We start from the raw sequence: 19,124 nt of genomic DNA on the forward strand, positions 1-19,124 counted from the left end.
GAAGGTGACACTGCAAGAATACAACACAAAAGCCTGTTTTTCAGTCTTGAACAAAGGAGGATCAGGAGTTGGAGCATTGCAGCGGATTCACTGTTGTACAGACTCGTCAGACAACGTCAGCTTTAATTATTTCTCTTTCCTGATTTATTTACAGGGTGTTTTGCAAGAATGATAAATTGCATAAAGTTTGAGGAATCTGTCAGCAAAAATGTTTTGACATGATTTTAGATCATTTCCTTCCTTCAGTTCTTCCATTGAAAGTGTTTTATGATGCAAAACTTTCTGAACGGTATTTCAGTGTAGATGCATAATATGTAGTCATAATAGAAATCAAGCTGGGGTATGATGTATATATTTGTTCGGCAAGGATGCATAAAATTGTATCAAAAGTGACAGTAAAAACATTTAAAATGTTTAAAAAGGTTTGTTAAAAACATTGTTGTTCTTTTAAACGTACTATTCATCAAAGAATCCTGGAAAAATAGATTCCACTAAAATATTAAGCAGCTGTTTTCAACACTGATAATCAGAAATGTTTCTTGAGCCAAAAAATCATCATATTACAACGATTTCTGAAGGATCAAGTGACACTGAAGACTGGAGTAATGATGCTGAAAATTCAGCTTTGCATCACAGCAATAAATTAGATTTTAAAATACATTAAAATAGAAAACAGTTATTTCGAGTTGTAATAATATTTCACAATATTACTGATTTGTTATACATTTGAACAGTGGTGTATGAAAGGATACAATTAGACATAAAATGCTATTTAAAGTCAACATATAATATAATGAAAAGAAATGTAAATTTGATTCATCAGTTCACATTACTGAACACAATTGAATACCCTGTTTAAAATGTTCTTACAGAAGACGTATGGAGTCACCGGTCATTAACATGTTCCTCTTGTCTGTCTTTATTTTAGATGGGAACGGGAGCTCCAGAACGCCAGTTGTGGTTCTGTCTGTATTGTGTCTTTTCCTCCTGTGCACGACAGGTCTGCTCTTATGGTTATACTGTCATAACAGGCACAAATGACCTCATGTCCATACGGGATTGTTGAAAAGTAACTGCTACTGCTCTTCCAATAGTGCCTCCAACATACGTTTTTATACTTATATTTAAATGAATAATGCTGCTCTACTAGACTTTATGCAATACAGATTTGGGATGGAAACACAAGAAAAAATGAAGTGATTTTTTTTTTGTAGCAATTACGTTGTTTGTTTCACTTTGCTGTCCATACAAATGTTTGTTTATGAAATATGCATATCACAAAGAATATTCAAGACAAAATGCTCATTGTACGCCTGCTGGTTTTGAAGATTTTTACTATGCACAGACTTGCTGGAATTTACTTTCACTGTAGCATTGATATTAACAAGATATATATATTTTTTCGTTTTTAGCTTCAGTATAAACAATGAGCTTGACCAAGTGTGTTGTACATGATTTAAAAAAAGAAAATAATTTAAACCAAAAGCAAATTAAACAGAAGTATTTTTCAGATCATGAATGTTTCTGGGTTACGTGTTTGTTTCTAAATTACCAATCATTAATATTAATATGAATACTGAAATCAGACACCAAAAAAACTAAATGGTATTTCACCCATCCACAATCCACATAACATTTGATAGTTTACAGAAATGACACCTTCACCTCACATGCCCATTCCAACTAGAAGGTACAATCTTTAAAAATCATGTAAATTAACGAGGTATTAAATTGTATTTAATGTATTTTTGTTGTTTAAATATCAATAATGACAAAGATCTCTGGTTTTTCTATGTCATGTACTTGCATTGCAGAGTAGGTGATTGCTTTCACTTCTGTTCCCTGTAAAGGAGGAAAATAAATTCTAAATAAAAGCATTAACATATTTGCAGTCTGTTGTCGGTTTAAACAAAAGCATGTTTAATTTATGCACCAAATGGAATCAATAAATATCTTGTGAAGCTAAATTAGTCCGTAATAAATCCATTATTAATTTCTCCATAACAATAATCAATTTTTTGTGGATTATTATGTTTTTAATCAGCCGTTTGGACTCATTGTGATGGCACCCATTCACTTCAGAAGATCCATTGGTGAAAAAGTGATGGAATGTTAAATTTCTCCAGATCTGTTCTGAAGAAATAAACTCATCTACATCTTGGATGCCCTGTGGGATAAGTAAATGTTCTGTAGAAGTTCATTTTTGGGTTTAATAAGCCCAGGCTAAACATAACCACGTTCCAGTTATGTGAATCTGGAGTATGACTGTGTCTAAACACAATCAATTGCTGTACTCTGATTCAAAGCTGCAGAAATAAAAACCAAATGATTGATAAAATATTCAAACATACATTGCAGCTGTGGTCAGATTTACTCTGGATTTACCTAGAAGAGTCTGGTTAGGTGCTGGTCATCTATGTTTTCTGTAGTCAATTTAAATGCTTCTGGTTCACAATCTGGTTTTCTCATTCTTTCAGTAGAGGGCACTAGGATTGGAAAATTATCATAACTTTGCTACTGATTTATACTGATGTCATTTTTTGGTGAAAGTGTGAACGTGTGCTAAAATATGAAATGGACAAAAGTTATTTTGATGTTTTTATCAGCTGTTTGGACTGTCGTTCTGACGGCACCCATTCTCTGCAGAGGATCCATTGGTGAGCAAGTGATGGGAGGAAAAATGTCTCTAAATCTGTTCCAATTAAAAAACAATCTCATCTACATCTTGAATGGTCTGAGGGCAAGTACATTTTCATCAAATTTAAATTTTTGGGTGAACTTTCCCTTTAAGCAGCCCGGGCCAGACATAGTAGAGTTTTAATAGAGTCTGGCTCAGGACTAGTTGTTTGCATAAAAACAGCTGAAGTCTGTTATTCACCACTAACTTGTATGTATTTTCATCACACTACAGGATGTGATTTTTATTGCTCCCTTTTGTCCATCTTGGACTTGTGACAGATACAGTCACAGATTTGCAGTTTGTAAGCAGTGCTTTATGAGCAATTTCCTAATCTTAACTGTCCTATGATTAGAACTACTAAGTTGCTGTCGGAATGAATACCATGCATCAAATAAAAATCCCCTGTGGATTTCCATAATGGTTAATAGGGCTGGCAAATAAATGTGCTGTTTAACTACAGTAGATGTGATTCAGCAGAAATTGAATGTAAAGCAAATGAAGCACAGATGGGTTTATTTAACAGAGTCACAGCCATAAACCAATGGGGAACATACCTGTGGATGCTTATTCAGGTTAAATTCTTCACCCCATCTATAAATAAAAAAGACTGAATGAAACTTGGCAACAGTCACACAACATGAAGGAATCCTACATACGGAATCATTTGAAGACTAGAGGGAATCAAGGCCCCATCCTGAATTTCTCAAAATGCTTCTGTTGAATTTAAATGCAGATTTATTTAAAGGTGCAGTTCACACCAAGTTGATTCCCTATGACTTACAAAGTAACTCTTAAAGAAGGGGGGTTTTCACAGTGATGCCATAGAAAACCCATTTTGTTTCCCCAAAGAACCTTTTAAAGAACGTTTTTTAAAAGAACCATACATTAAAATAATAATAAAAAAAATCCAGTATAAAAGAAGCTTTAGTGAAATGGTAAGGTCTTCCATGGAACCAACAGTGTCAATACAAAAATACAGTATAGTTTAAAATACTGTGGAGGTCAATGGGGACCAGAAACCGTTTGGTTAACCTCTTTCTTCAAAATATATTTTTCAGTATTTACCGGAAGAAATTCATAGGAATGGCAAGAGACTGAGTACCGTATTTTCCGGACTATAAGTCGCACTTTTTTTCATAGTTTGGCTGGTCCTGCGACTTATAGTCAGGTGCGACTTATTTATCAAAATTAATTTGACATGAACCGAGAGAAATGAACCATGAGAAATTAACCAATAGAAAACATTACCATATCCAGCCGTGAGAGGGCGCTCTATACTGCTCAATGATCCTGTAGCATACACTGAGCAGCATAGAGCGCCCTCTCGCGGCTGTAGACGGTAATGCTTTCTCTTGGTTCTTGGTTCTAAATAAATGCGACTTATAGTCCAGTGCGACTTACATATGTTTTTTTCCTCATCATGACGTATTTTTGGACTGATGCGACTTATACTCAGGTGCGACTTATTGTCCGAAAAATACGGTAAATAATCTTTTTTCACTTTTGGATGAACTATCCCCATAACATTTATTTTAGGCAAAGATCATTTAATATTTTTAGTTCTCAGAAGGCAGACTCTGAACTGAAATTCCAGACTGTTTACACACTACTAAAATGTGTTAGCTGGAAAAGTCAGACCCTTGTGGAGAATGTGGGGCCTCTTTCTGAGAAGAGGAAAGCATGCAGTGAAAGTTTACAGATTATTTTCCATGTGAGTCAAATAACCGGAAAATACAGTCAAAATGAAAGTCCTATAAAGCTCTTTCCTCACCCACTGCTTTCCCCTCCATATGCACAGAACTAAAAGTTAACAATGAATGTGAAGACAGTCATTTCATTTTAGCCATTTCTCAGTCAACGTCTCTATTTTTGCTGCTTTCTCAGATGCATGAATACATAAAGCATGATAACAACTGGTTGCATAGTATCTGAACCAACAGGGTCTCCAATCTTGAGCCAAAGAGCATATAACAAACCTATGTTTAGTATACTCAAGTAAAGCAATACACACACTATATGGCAAATCTTGGCTGCGTGATTTTATGTATGTACTGTATGAATATATAGAGAGAGAGAGAGAGAGAGAGAGAATATAGAGTTATATATAGAGGCAATAAATCCATTTTGATTGAGTAAAAATGTGTTTTCTTTACCACTAATTTATGTTTCAAACTCTGTTTCTGTCATTCTGTTTACATAGTATCTTTGGCCTATAATAACATAAAAAATTTTAATCCAAGTTTTATTATAAAATGTATAATTTTTCTCAAAATGCAATTAATCCATTAAATCAATAAAAAAGTTATTTTTCATACTGAAACTGATGACAGATCCATTTGAGAGATAGGTGACAGCAATGCACTTATAAGTCTGTGATCTGCCATAATGCAAGAAGAAGAAGAAGAAGCCTCATGCACTTGCTGCTGTGAAGCGCATTCACAAGAGTTCTAACAGTTCGGTCATTGCGTGAATCAGAGGTAAAAAAAAAAAAAAACCCGATATAAATACGGTTCAGTTTCTTGCAGAGAGCGAGCATTTTGTGTCTTTATACATCAATGTATCGTCATGAGCCGCAGGGTTTAATTTGGATTTGTCTGTGGATGTTTTTTTTTCACTCTCATAGATTCTGTTACCATTTGCCTTGCATTGTACAGCTGAGAGAATACAAAGACTGATGCTAAAAATCATAATTTGTGTTCTACCGAAGAAACAATGTCACATACATCTTGGATGCCCTGGGTGTAAGCGGATAAACATCAAAATTTAATTTTTGGGTGAACTATTCCTTTAACAAAAACATAAATGGCATTCTAAAAAAAAAAAAAAAAGATTCAGCCCATTTCCACTAGGCTACAGTTCAATATTTTTGCTAATCTTTTTTTTTTTTTTTTTTTTAACCAGGTTTCCTGTCTGGCTATATATACCAAGCCAGACTGAAAGCTGCAAAAAAAACACCTGCTCAACATCCAAGAAGTTCATTCGTGTTCAGACACAAAAGGCTAGTGTTCAGTGGTTTGGCTGAGCATCTGTGGGAGCTCCGTGGGCTTACAACGAAAGACTCACCCTATCGAGCGGATTCTGTACTGCAGTCGGTCAATGTGCAACACCTTCACTTCCTGCAATACAAAACACCAGGTTGTTGGGAAAAGGAAAAGACTAAAGTCACAGGAAATCTAATGCCAATGTGTGCACAATACCCTGGGAATGAAGAAGATATCAGCGCTGAATTTAAAGAGCCAGTCATCTAAGAAATGAAAAAGGAGTGACTCCATGTCATCGCCTGAAACAACAAGATAAGGGTCATCACGCCCTCACTGTCATTACTGTATCAGCACTCCTGGCACAAAGATTCGTGAAATTATGAAAAACAAAATGACATTTATTAAGTTACTTGTGACAAGAAGTGGTTCTCAAGCCCTTCCTTTGCATAACAAACTCAAAAATATGATGTCAGTTTTTATGGTTATTGTACTTTTTTGTGCTTTTTAAATTTAAATTATGTTAATACAACTATTTTAATTTATTTAAAACTTATTGAGGCACCTCTTGAAGTTTGCCTGGTTGAAAATCACTGGTCTAAATTGACTCGCAAAGTAACAATTTCCAAACAAGCAATTAAAGGTATACTCCACACCAAAATGAATGTTTTATCATTAATTGTTCCAAACCCGTAAAATTTTTGTTCGTCTTCAGATTACAATTTTAGATATTTTTTAATGAAAACTGGGAGACTTGTGACTGTTCCATAGACTGCCAAGTAAAATACACTCTCAACATCCAGAAAAGTATGAAAGACATCATCAGAATAGTCCATCTGCCATCAGCGGTTCAACCGTAACATTATGAAGTGATGAGAATACTTTTTGTACACAAAGAAAAGAAAAAGAATGACTTTATTCAACAATTCATCTCCTCGGTTTCTCTCCACATCAGCATAGCACCATTTTGGAGATTAGGAGCTGAATGCAAGCAGTTTACGCTCTTCTGTCTTCTTTCTTTCAAATCAAATATACATTAAAAAACGTATCCTTGTGGTGCTGCTGATCCAGAAGAGCGTACGCTGACTTTGAGAGTGTAACTTACTTGGCAGGCTATGGGACAGTCACAAGCCTCCCAGTTTTCATCAAAAATATGTAAAATTGTGTCCCAAAGACGAACAAAGCTTTAACGGGTTTGGAACAACATCGGGGTAAGTGATTAATGACAAAGTTTTCATTTTGGGGTGGAGTACTCCTTTAATGCTGGAGTCAATAATATATCCAGTAAAGTTAATTTAAAAAAAGAAGAACAATGTAATTTTACTGTTGAATAGCAAAAACAGTTCTTTCATTTTTCAATATTGTGCTGAATAAAAGACAAACAGAGTAATTAAGCTCCATAAATGTGGTTTTTATAATTCTTGCAATATATTTTGGTCATATGAAGTCATATTTATAGCTTTAAATGTCCATTTTAGTGTCTGCCACTCCCAAGGAGGTCAGGCTACTTTGCATCAACATGGAGATGCGTAATTGATGACAGAATCTACTTCATTTATGTAATTGTATTCTTTATAGACTGTGTAGACATCTTGCAACCTTTAAAATGAGGTCAGACCTCAAAGCTATTAAGCTATTTAAAACGGGTCTAAACAATTGAAATCATCATTCCATGTGTATGAAACATGACTCACTCCCAAAATTGCAATGACTAACACCTTGGCCTCTCATGTTTTTTTTTCCCAGCTATTTAAGTTTTTTTTTTTGTTTTTTTAAATGGTAACTAAACCACTGTTAAAGACTCATTGTGTTTGTTGTTTGCAAGGCTGATTCTTTCAGAGCATGCTCATGTGTTGCCATGCCTTATAAGGTTCTTTGGGCTTGTTGAATGGCAAAGGTTCATAAAGAAATCAGGTTTATGTATTTATTAATGTGAGCAGGTATTTTGGTATTGTTCGATATTTTGGTAATTTTTAGCATTTGGATTTATTTTGTTTTATTATGGGCCTGTTTAGTGTTTTTTTTTTTTTCTAGCAAGATCTAGCGACACAAATAAGTGAAAGCATATATTCCTGAGAAGAGAGACACATCTCTGGTGCATGTTTAAATACAACATTAACAACTAGTTCTGTACTACGGTTTAGAATCACAACCTGAATTTTTCAGGATTTAATTTGGTTGCAAAAAATGGTCATCACTCCCATAAATGACTGAACTCTGTGTGTACATAACTGACAACTGACTCACCTTCTGATTCTACTTCTAGAGTGTCAATGGGTTCCACAGTTTCTGTGTCCGTCATGTATCCAAACATCCCCATTGCACACTGTTCAAAAGCCTCTTCCAGAGAATCACCCCATGAATGAATCCTACAGTGAAAAACAGGGAATGCTTCAAAGGTATGCTGCAAACACTCACACATTAATTCTTCCATTCATTCGGAGTAACCAACCATAATTCCTTGACCAAACTTTAGCTACGTGTTAAGGCATGTTGAAAGCATTGAAAAAGATTCTGGTGGCACTGGAAAAGTGGTTCAGGAATGACTCTCATATCCTTAAAAATGACTGTCTCTTTGTTTTTGTGTTTACCTTTAGAGCATCTTCTGACATTTCCTGTTATTTTTGCATTTGATTTTAGTAACAGTGCACTAGTCATAGGCAAATACTTACTGGACATCTGCAGTATGATCAAGATCTGGAACAGAAAACCGAGTATTTCTTTAATAATGCCAACCTAATGATGCTACTAACCCTTATAAGTATAAGCGTGAAAGTGAAAACACTGAACAATCACAGAATGAAACTTTTTACTACACTGTGTATGTTTCGACATGACGATACATGTGTGGGCGTGTTTCAGTGACTCAAAAAGTTTCGAAAAGCCTCGTTATCTCCATTCCTTCTTCATACACATTTTGCATTATTAATCTTATGTATGTAATGAAACTATTTTAAAATAATAAAAATAAATTGCAATGATACTATTTTGGGTGCTGACGTCAACCTCCCTTGCCGTCGTATTACGTGACCAAATTAATATTCATGAGCCTTCACATCGTACTTAAGTAAAGTGCGTTTCTGTATCGTTCATGACTTAATTTACATATGACTCTTATGTATGACAAGTATGTGTTACAAGTATGTATTTCCAGCGCTTTTACATTTAGTTTAAGAAGGTTTTGTTTGTGTTCTACTTGATTTACATGACATGCGGAATAGACAGTGAACTCGAATCAACTTACACTCGTATTTCCTGGTGATGGGAGGATACTTTGATTTTGTAGCTTTTTGCGCTTCTGTGAGATCAAGTTCGCGGTCATTCATTGTTTCGCGGGTCTTCTGTAAGTGATTTTAATGTTCTGTAACTGGTCTTTCCGTGAAAACATGCTAGTCATACAGTGCGAAGGCAGAAACTGTGGACCACATAAGAGTGCACTGGCTCCTGCTTTCATTTTCATCGTAAAAGTCCCATTCTCTTGTTGTTCAACGACTTTTTTTGCCTTCTTTTTTATGTTTTATGGCAGTTAGCAAACCAGCTTTTGGAGGCGATGATATCAAGCATTAAATCCTTTTACTTGTATTTTATTATATACATTTGTTCATTTTAGAAAATTAATAATATATGTATAACCTTTATGACAACACATTCTGTAATGTCATAGAATTAATTAATTATTTCCCTTTCATATGCCCTATCAGCACATGCTCTACAACTTCTAGAAGTCCACAATGATTAAATTAACTAGATTAATGTCTTTCTATCATCTGGGGTGATTTATTAAGAGCAGAGTGTCCAATTTTCAACCGAGATATCTATTACCATAAGCAGTTCTTACATGGCCTACTTGTTTATATATATATATATATATATATATATATATATATATATATATATATATATATATATATCACTTTCCTTCCACTCCAACATGAGCAGGCACCCATTAAAAAATTCTGCTATAATTCTCAGTTGCCGTAAAGCTATCTGAATAGAGATAATCTCTGCTGCACATACAAATTTATTAGCAGTTCTTTTGGCAGATTTATATTTAAAGTGAGGAATATACATGGCAGCAGTTTCTGGGTCTTTAGAACCATCTGTATACATTTGTAAAAACTGTAAAAAGTAATGACTATCTATATGCTGCTGCACTATTGTCTCTTTTGGAACATATTTCTGGTTTTCAGTTATTAAATTAAATATTTGCAAATCAACTGTTGGCATAGAAAAAGACAAGGTTTATATACTGGCAGAGCCAATGTGGTGTTAATATAGATATCACATATAAGATCATTAAGATTCACCACATGCTGTTTGTATATTTGAGATCTGAACCTTTAATTTCTCATTTACTTGATCCACCGTTACTCCTTCCACATCCAAATATTTCCCAGCTCCCCTCAGGATTATTCTGATTCTTTGTTTTTGTGCCGAGCAACTGACGACTTCTGCCGTAAATGCATTGAATGACATCTTATCAATCAACACTGCATTGTCATTTATTCTTCGACTGCTTACTTGTTCATCCACTGTTGAGGATTTTTACACCAGTTCTATTTTTCCTGCACTCGTCTTCAGATTTTTTGGACACTGTTTAAAGCTTCCACATATGATGCTCCTTCAGATACTCTATGTGAGGATCCTGTTTGTGGACTTCAGCTCTGCCTTCAACACGATCATCCCAAACCTCCTCCTGCCCAAACTAACTCAGCTCTCCGTGCCCACCTCCGTCTGTCAGTGGATCAACAGCTTCCTGACAGACAGGCAGCAGCTAGTGAGGCTGGGAAAATACACATCCAGCACCCGTACAATCAGCACCGGAGCTCCCCAGGGCTGTGTTCTCTCCCCACTGCTCTTCTCCCTGTACACTAATGACTGCACATCTAAGGACCCCTCTGTCAAGCTCCTGAAGTTTGCAGATGACGCCACACTCATCGGCCTCATTCAGGACGGTGACGAGTCTGCTTACAGACAGGAGGTTAAAGAGCTGGCTGTCTGGTGCAGTCTCAACAACCTGGAGCTTAACACGCTCAAAACAGTGGAGATGATCGTGGACTTCAGGGGAAACCCCCCTGCACTCCCCCCACTCACCATCATGAACAGCACTGTGACTGCAGTGGAGTCATTCAGGTTCCTGGGCACCACTATCTCTCAGGACCTGAAGTGGGACATTCACATTGACTCCATTGTGAAAAAGGCCCAGCAGAGGTTGTACTTCCTTCGCCAGCTGAGGAAGTTTAACCTGCCACAGGATCTGCTGAAACAGTTCTACTCCACCATCATCGAATCCATCCTCTGCACTTCAGTAACTGTCTGGTTCAGCTCAGCTTCTAAATCGGACCTCAGAAGACTACAGAGGGTAGTCCGGACTGCTGAGCGAATTATCGGTACAACCCTCCCATCTATTCAAGAACTGTACTTATCCAGAGTGAGAAAAAGGGCTGTTAAAATCACTCTGGACCCCTCACATCCAGCACACTCCCTCTTTGAACTGTTGCCATCTGGTCGACGCTACAGAGCACTGAGCACCAGAACGACCAGACACAGGAACAGTTTCTTCCCTCAGGCAATCCATCTTATGAACAGCTGATAATAACTGTGGGACACACTACACTATTTATATTTATATACACTACACTTTTTATCCAACACACATACTTAGCGTACACGTAAATCTTTTGCACATAATATACATGTACATACATGGAACACACTATACTACTTATATTTATATTTATATAGACATACACTTATTTATCCAAACACACATACTTAGCGTACAGTTACAATTTTTCCACATAATATACATGTACATACATAAATGCTCTTTTTAATATACCTGCCATACATTGTCAATTTGTATATTGTCAATCCTTACCCACCTATTTGTATTTTTTTGTATTTTTTATTCCTTATTGTGTTTTTTTGTTCTGTCGCTGTTATGTTGCACTGCGGAGCTCTGTCACGAAAACAAATTCCTCGTATGTGTGAACATACCTGGCAATAAAGCTCATTCTGATTCTGATTCTGATTCTGATTCTGATTCCCTTTGACCTGCAAGTTTTCCATCATTGACCCTTTAAAAATCTTTATTCCAGCAGGTTAAGTTTTTCCCCACAGTCTGTCTCTGCCTCCAAAATTGTCTGCACAACTGACTTCATAACAACAGTGTGAAAGCTGCTGTAACTAAAAAGTAGCCCAGTACAAATAAACAGGAAAAACTAAATTCACCCTTATTGTTTTATTACCTTGTTTTATGTTTGTACTGTTTAAATTTTAATACTGCTGCAAACTTTTTATAAGTGATAATTTTATATTTCCATTTTAAATCATTTGTATTCTTAAGCTTTATCTATGAAGTTAGATGAGCGTCATGCTTTGTAATCAACCATGAAGGGTTGACAAGTGGGTGGCTAGACTGTATTGTTCCTGCGGCTCAGTGGTAGAGCATTGTGTTAGTGGCGCCAAAGCTTGTGGGTTCATTTCCCAGGGAACACACATACTGGTAAAAGAATGTATAGCCTGAATGCACTACAAGTCGTTTCGGATAAAAGTGTCTGATAAATGCGTAAATGTAAATGTATTGCAACCTCAAGTGGAGATGTGAAGAGGAAGAGAAAAAAACTAGAAAAAAACAGCAACCTACTGTATGTGACAGAGGAAGGACATATGCTGCAAACCTTTTATTATTGATAATTTATTAAATATCCATTTAAAATCATTTGTATTCTTAAGTTTTACTATCTATGAAGCCACCTATTGACTATTTAAGTCCATTTATTGCCATTTAAGGTTCATTGTCTCAAGATGGAGAATAAATGCACTTTTTAATGTGTCTGTATTTTAATTATTTAAATATTACATTTGTAAAATATATTTATAGATGCACACACATAAATTTCACAATATCTACATTTACCTGCATGTTCTTCTACTTGCGTCAATACAAATACATTTTTATCAGATTTGTAAATAATCTTTTTAAATCAAATTTTTCTTTTTAATTATCTTCATTCTTAACTCTTCACATACCCTGAGCAGTTTACACACACAATATTGTATTTTCAATGTGGTCACGTGTGTTAGTTTTAAGGGGATGTGTATAGGATGTCTTAAAGGATGATATTTTTGGCCTAGTTCATTAACCATGTTGTCTCTTCTTTTTTAGTATGTAGATTCAAACCAAAATGTATTTAGAGATTTATTTATTTATTATTGCACCTTCAACATTTCACAAATTATCACAATTTATTCACTATAGTTTTGAAAACGGAAAACGGAAATAAAATACAAGAACCTACAACCCGAATTCCGGAAAAGTTGGGACGTTTTTTAAATTTTAATAAAATGAAAACTAAAAGACTTTCAAATCACATGAGCCAATATTGTATTCACAATAGAACATAGATAACATAGCAAATGTTTAAACTGAGAAAGTTTACAATTTTATGCACAAAATGAGCTCATTTCAATTTTGATTTCTGCTACAGGTCTCAAAATAGTTGGGACGGGGCATGTTTACCATGGTGTAGCATCTCCTTTTCTTTTCAAAACAGTTTGAAGACGTCTGGGCATTGAGGCTATGAGTTGCTGGAGCTTTGCTGTTGGAATTTGGTCCCATTCTTGCCTTATATAGATTTCCAGCTGCTGAAGAGTTCTTGGTCGTCTTTGACGTATTTTTCGTTTAATGATGCGCCAAATGTTCTCTATAGGTGAAAGATCTGGACTGCAGGCAGGCCAGGTTAGCACCCGGACTCTTCTACGACGAAGCCATGCTGTTGTTATAGCTGCAGTATGTGGTTTTGCATTGTCCTGCTGAAATAAACAAGGCCTTCCCTGAAATAGACGTTGTTTGGAGGGAAGCATATGTTGCTCTAAAACCTTTATATACCTTTCAGCATTCACAGAGCCTTCCAAAACATGCAAGCTGCCCATACCGTATGCACTTATGCACCCCCATACCATCAGAGATGCTGGCTTTTGAACTGAACGCTGATAACATGCTGGAAGGTCTCCCTCATCTTTAGCCCGGAGGACACAACAAGAATGTCAAATTTGATTTCCAACAAGAATGTCAAATTTGGACTCGTCTGACCATAAAACACTATTCCACTTTGAAATAGTCCATTTTAAATGAGCCTTGGCCCACAGGACACGACGGCGCTTCTGGACCATGTTCACATATGGCTTCCTTTTTGCATGATAGAGCTTTAGTTGGCATCTGCTGATGGCACGGCGGATTGTGTTTACCGACAGTGGTTTCTGAAAGTATTCCTGGGCCCATTTAGTAATGTCATTGACACAATCATGCCGATGAGTGATGCAGTGTCGTCTGAGAGCCCGAAGACCACGGGCATCCAATAAAGGTCTCCGGTCTTGTCCCTTACGCACAGAGATTTCTCCTGTTTCTCTGAATCTTTTGATGATGTTATGCACTGTAGATGATGAGATTTGCAAAGCCTTTGCAATTTGACGTTGAGGAACATTGTTTTTAAAGTTTTCCACAATTTTTTTACGCAGTCTTTCACAGATTGGAGAGCCTCTGCCCATCTTTACTTCTGAGAGACTCTGCTTCTCTAAGACAAAGCTTTTATAGCTAATCATGTTACAGACCTGATATCAATTAACTTAATTAATCACTAGATGTTCTCCCAGCTGAATCTTTTCAAAACTGCTTGCTTTTTTAGCCATTTGTTGCCCCCGTGCCAACTTTTTTGAGACCTGTAGCAGGCATTAAATTTTAAATGAGCTAATTAAGTGGATAAAAGTGTAAAATTTCTCAGTTTAAACATTTGCTACGTTATCTGTTCTATTGTGAATAAAATATTGGCTCATGTGATTTGAAATTCCTTTAGTTTTCATTTTATTAAAATTTAAAAAACGTCCCAACTTTTCCGGAATTCTGGTTGTATAAAATGTGGTATAACATATGACAAGAACAGTTTAAGACGTTAAACTGTGTCAGAAGAAATTAATATAGATAATGTCAGATAACACTTAAGCAAAAAAAAGGTCAGGTTAAGTGTCTGAATAAATTTTGGTCCCACATTTTATTTTGATCACTTTTACTGGTAGTCCACTGTATGAAGAATTTTTGGGTATAATATGTCACAGTTTACTTTGTTTTGCAATCCTCACTTACATATATGAACTATAGTGTCCTTCACACTCTAGTAAAAAAATATCGACAATTATATTTGGTGTCTGAATAACTTTTTATAATTTTTTTTGACTGTATAAGACACTTTATCGCTCTCTAAAGGAAGGAAAGTAAAATTACAGCAGCTTAGTTATTTTATCGCCCCTCCCACAGTTACGTCAGGCCGCTGACGCCATACGCAATGACCACGCCCCCCGTGTGCTATCTTTCCGCCGAAGTCTCAGTGAGCCGCCAAGTGACCATCAAGCCGAAACGCACCAGAAAATGACCGACCAAGGGCTGACGAATGAAGCGGCTGCCGCTGCGTGTAAAGAAGGAAACCCCATCACTAAAGTAAGACACTGAACTTGAGTCCAGGATTTGGGCGAGACCTGTCAATCAAACACGAAGCTCGTCGCTCATTTCCCTGTTCTACTTTATAACTCCGACCACTGCTGGCAAACTCTGCGATTCAGAGCATCTCTCTGATATCAGTGTTATTTTACAGTGATTACCCGCATCTCTCAGTCTCTGTTTGTTTCTCAGCTGATTTTGTGAAGATTGTATGTGTAAGTGCTGTATTGCTGAGTCATATAGAAGTGACAATCAAGATAGACTTGATTCTGTCTGTACTGCAGATTGATTTAAGTTAGTAAGGAAGACCTTTGACATTTCACACAGATGAAATATTGACCTGTGGCTCGTCCAGTCACAGACAGAGCAGTGCCTACGTACAAATATTACTAATAAGAACACCCACAAACTTTTCATTATGGAAAACTTAGTAATATCAGGAATATTTAACTATTTTTATCCATTCCATTTGTCATAATCTTAACCAAATTTGTGCAATTTAACCAAAGAGATGCTGTGAAAGTACATCTAAATCAGAGCAATTAATAATCATAATTCGTAACAGCACTTCCATAGAGAATAGAAAATGACATTGTTTGAATAAACTGAATTCTGTTTCTCAGAAGTCGAAACCGTTATTAAAAATTATTTTCAAAATGCTTTTCCTCCCATTATAATCTCAGACTTTTGGATGCCTCTGTTTATCATTTCTTTCCCTCACTTTATCCATCTTTTACGTTATGTTCTTCCCGAACTTCATTCATCCCACTGCTGTAGGACTTCATGATGCAGCAGACGATGCTGCGGGTCAAGGATCCGGTCAAATCCCTGGATTTCTACACACGCATACTAGGAATGACGTAAGAGAGCTTTTTCTCTATTAAAAATTAGAATCCAGGCTTGATATGATTCGCTTGAGGTTTTATTAGATTTAGGTTTTACTTGTAATATCTGTATGTACTATGCATGTAAAAATGTTTCGACAAAACATTTCAGTCTTATTTTCATCATGCACAAAAAAATAATAGACATTGTAAAATTTTGTAGTAGAAAGCTTTGAAAATGCGTGTAAATGGGATTATAAGGTAAGTACACTGGTTTGCATTGAAGTATTTGTAACGTGTATGTTTGATTGTAGGCTGTTACAGAAGATTGACTTCCCCTCCATGCGATTCTCCCTGTATTTTCTGGGTTATGAGGATAAGAAAGATATTCCTTCAGATGTGAAGGAGAAGACAGCCTGGACGTACTCCCGTCGAGCCACTATAGAGCTCACACAGTAAGTGTGTGTGTGTGTGTGTGTGTGCTGTAAGGTACAGATTAAAACCTTCCTGGTTTTTAGATATCAGCATCAACCATGTAAAAAAACAAGTTGAGCTGAATGATGTCAGTGCAGATCCTGTAAAACTGAACTTCTAAACAGAAGTCTAAAGTGCGAAGCTGATTTATGGGCCATTCTGTATTTCTCACTTGACTGTTTTCTTTCATCAGTAACTGGGGCGCGGAGACAGATGACAGCCAGTCTTACCACAACGGCAACTCAGACCCAAGAGGCTTTGGTAAATATGACATGCATGACATTTCTCTCTTTTTTATAGTCACGCTGGACTATATATCTGTAATATATTATATATATATATATATATATATAGACATCATTCACACTACTGTTCAAAAGTTTGAGATCAGTAAGACTTGTAATGTTTTTTAAAGAAGTCTCTTATGCTCATCAAGGCTGCATTTATTTGATCAAAAATACATAAAAAAGTAAGTAATTCTGGAAAATGTATATTACAATATAAAATAAAAGTTTCTATTTTAATATCCTTTCAAATATAATTTATTTCTGTGATGTAAAGCTGAATTTCCATCAGCTATTACTCCAGTATAAAGTTTCCTTAAGGAATTGATCCTTAAGAAATTATTATAATATGCTGATTTATTATCAGTGTTGGAAACTGTTGTGCTGCTTAATATTTTTTTGAAACCTGTGATACTTTTTTTCAGGAATTTTTGATGAATAAAAAGTTAAAAAGAGCAGCATTTATTTAAAATATATATTTTTTCTAACAATATAAATATTTGCTATCACTGCTTATAAATTTAACACATCCTTGCTGAATACAATTTTTAATTTCTTTGAAAAAGGAAAAATGTACTGATCCCAAAATTTTGACTGGTAGTGTATATAACATTCCAATAAGATATATCTTTATATTTATGTATTTTGACCTTTTTGCACTGAACCAGCTTAAAAGGATACTTATTATTAATTTATAGAAACCATAATTTTGGCTAAACAGCAGTTTTTTCAAAGTAAATTCAAAAGTTTACTTAAAATAATATTCAGGGCATGTTTTCCAAATTTCAGTTCAGTTCAATATCAGTATACAGTGCTAAACTGCTAAATACTTACATATATTTCAACAACATTTTATTGCACTAAAAATGCCACACGGGGACTTCAGTGAACTTTTCAATATCAATAATGCACACTATTCAAATTCACATTTAGTTCCTCTTCAGTTTTGGCTTCTGAAATTTTAAATTAGAGATGCAAATAAATCATCTGTGTTAACGCTCCCCATACTAACAAAGGAAGGATTGTGAAACCCAAGTCATTTGGAAATCATTGTGACATTCATGATGTTGCATTATACATTTTTTCATGCATTATTTTATATCACCAACAAAATCATTGCAAATATGTGAAAATAAAGTCCTAGATAAAGGTACAATGTATTATATCTGTATTACATTATCAAACCTAAAATATGAAAAAGATTCATTTTTATCTTAGGCCATATTGGAATCGCTGTACCGGATGTCTATGCTGCCTGCAAGCTGTTTGAAGAGAATGGAGTGACCTTTGTAAAAAAGCCAGATGATGGTAATTTCTTTTATATTATCCTGGGATTATTTGAATTACACCTGCGACAAACTATTTTAGTGTCACAGAAACTGCTAATTTAGAATTTTTATATTTGCATGTGTTCTCAATAGCATACTAACATACTACTCTTACTATTTCTGCATTATGTAATATATATATATATACTGTATATAATGTGCACAGTATGCACAATTTCTACATGTAATAGCATAAATAAAATTGGATTAAAAATGCAAAATAACCGTGTTTGATTTCCAGATATTCAGTGTCAGTTAACTTACTGAAGTACTTGCTGTTTTATTTATTTCATGTTTGTTCAATTGTGTCTGTCTTGCCAGGTAAAATGAAGGGCCTGGCCTTTATTCAGGATCCTGATGGATACTGGATTGAGATTCTCAGCCCCAACAACATGGTGTCCATCACTTCTTAAAGACTGTTGTCCGGCTCTGACCTGATCAGAAGACACTAGTTATGATAATCAAGGACAGATGGGATTGTTCTGTGGACAGCATGGAAAGCAGTGCACAATCAAGACTGACGATCTTTGACATGACAGCGGCAGTATGTTAGACATCCGGTCGGCTGAATATAAAATATGACAAAATCTGACATTTACATTATAAAAAAAAACAAAAAAACATTCCCTAACCCGAAAAGTTTACATTACTAAAATGCAATATTTTTTTAATTGATGCAGACCCCTCCGTAGAGTCCTTAAAACTGTCTTTATTTGTTAAAATAAAGCAAAGCAAGTATTTTGTGTCTTTTTTTGTTGTTGTTGTTGACTGTTTGAAGAAGTCCGTAGTATGTGTGTTTCAGGAGGATACAATCTAGGTATGTGTACCACATTTAAAATTCAATTTAAAGGAAATGAAGCAGCAAACATGTCAGAAGAACACGTGGTTTACACTGAACCAGGTTTAAGAAGATTCAGTACTCAAACAGCCGACATGCATTAAAATGGACTTCATTTTAATGCGGACTTCAGCGGACTTCAAGCAGAGTTGGCTGTCAGGAAAAGCTGAGAAACACTCATGTGTGATTACAAAATTGGGTTTGGCAAAATTAGGAATCTTG

The 19,124-nt window shown here is 35.6% G+C and overlaps 2 protein-coding genes across 2 annotated transcripts; one reads left to right on the forward strand and one right to left on the reverse strand.

Moving 5' to 3' along the window:
- Positions 1–1,724: 1,724 nt before the first annotated feature.
- LOC132110434 (protein archease) lies at positions 1,725–9,094 on the reverse strand. Its single transcript, XM_059517029.1, has 7 exons — positions 8,903–9,094; positions 8,331–8,355; positions 7,906–8,027; positions 5,878–5,960; positions 5,744–5,796; positions 3,235–3,271; positions 1,725–1,842 (listed from the first exon to the last, which is right to left on the reverse strand). Exons 1-7 carry the CDS (start codon positions 8,982–8,984, stop codon positions 1,756–1,758), a joined length of 489 nt encoding a protein of 162 aa, XP_059373012.1. The 5' UTR covers positions 8,985–9,094; the 3' UTR covers positions 1,725–1,755.
- Positions 9,095–14,996: 5,902 nt separating this feature from the next.
- On the forward strand, positions 14,997–18,592 carry LOC132111089 (lactoylglutathione lyase-like). The gene is made up of 6 exons (XM_059518260.1): positions 14,997–15,154; positions 15,932–16,014; positions 16,293–16,433; positions 16,646–16,713; positions 17,955–18,044; positions 18,386–18,592. Exons 1-6 carry the CDS (start codon positions 15,086–15,088, stop codon positions 18,475–18,477), a joined length of 543 nt encoding a protein of 180 aa, XP_059374243.1. The 5' UTR covers positions 14,997–15,085; the 3' UTR covers positions 18,478–18,592.
- The last annotated feature ends 532 nt before the right edge of the window (positions 18,593–19,124 follow it).

Source organism: Carassius carassius, chromosome 30 (assembly GCF_963082965.1).
Source record: "Carassius carassius chromosome 30, fCarCar2.1, whole genome shotgun sequence".
Lineage (NCBI taxonomy): Eukaryota > Metazoa > Chordata > Actinopteri > Cypriniformes > Cyprinidae > Carassius > Carassius carassius.

Coding starts and splice junctions, on each gene's coding strand:
- LOC132110434 (XM_059517029.1), bottom strand. CDS start 8,984: ATGAATGACCGCGAACTTGATCTCACAGAAGCGCAAAAAGCTACAAAA. Junction 8,028..8,330: donor GATCATACTGCAGATGTCCA/GTAAGTATTTGC, acceptor TTTTCACTGTAG/GATTCATTCATGGGGTGATT. Junction 5,961..7,905: donor TCTAGAAGTAGAATCAGAAG/GTGAGTCAGTTG, acceptor TTGTTGTTTCAG/GCGATGACATGGAGTCACTC.
- LOC132111089 (XM_059518260.1), top strand. CDS start 15,086: ATGACCGACCAAGGGCTGACGAATGAAGCGGCTGCCGCTGCGTGTAAA. Junction 15,155..15,931: donor AAGGAAACCCCATCACTAAA/GTAAGACACTGA, acceptor CCACTGCTGTAG/GACTTCATGATGCAGCAGAC. Junction 16,015..16,292: donor ACACGCATACTAGGAATGAC/GTAAGAGAGCTT, acceptor GTTTGATTGTAG/GCTGTTACAGAAGATTGACT.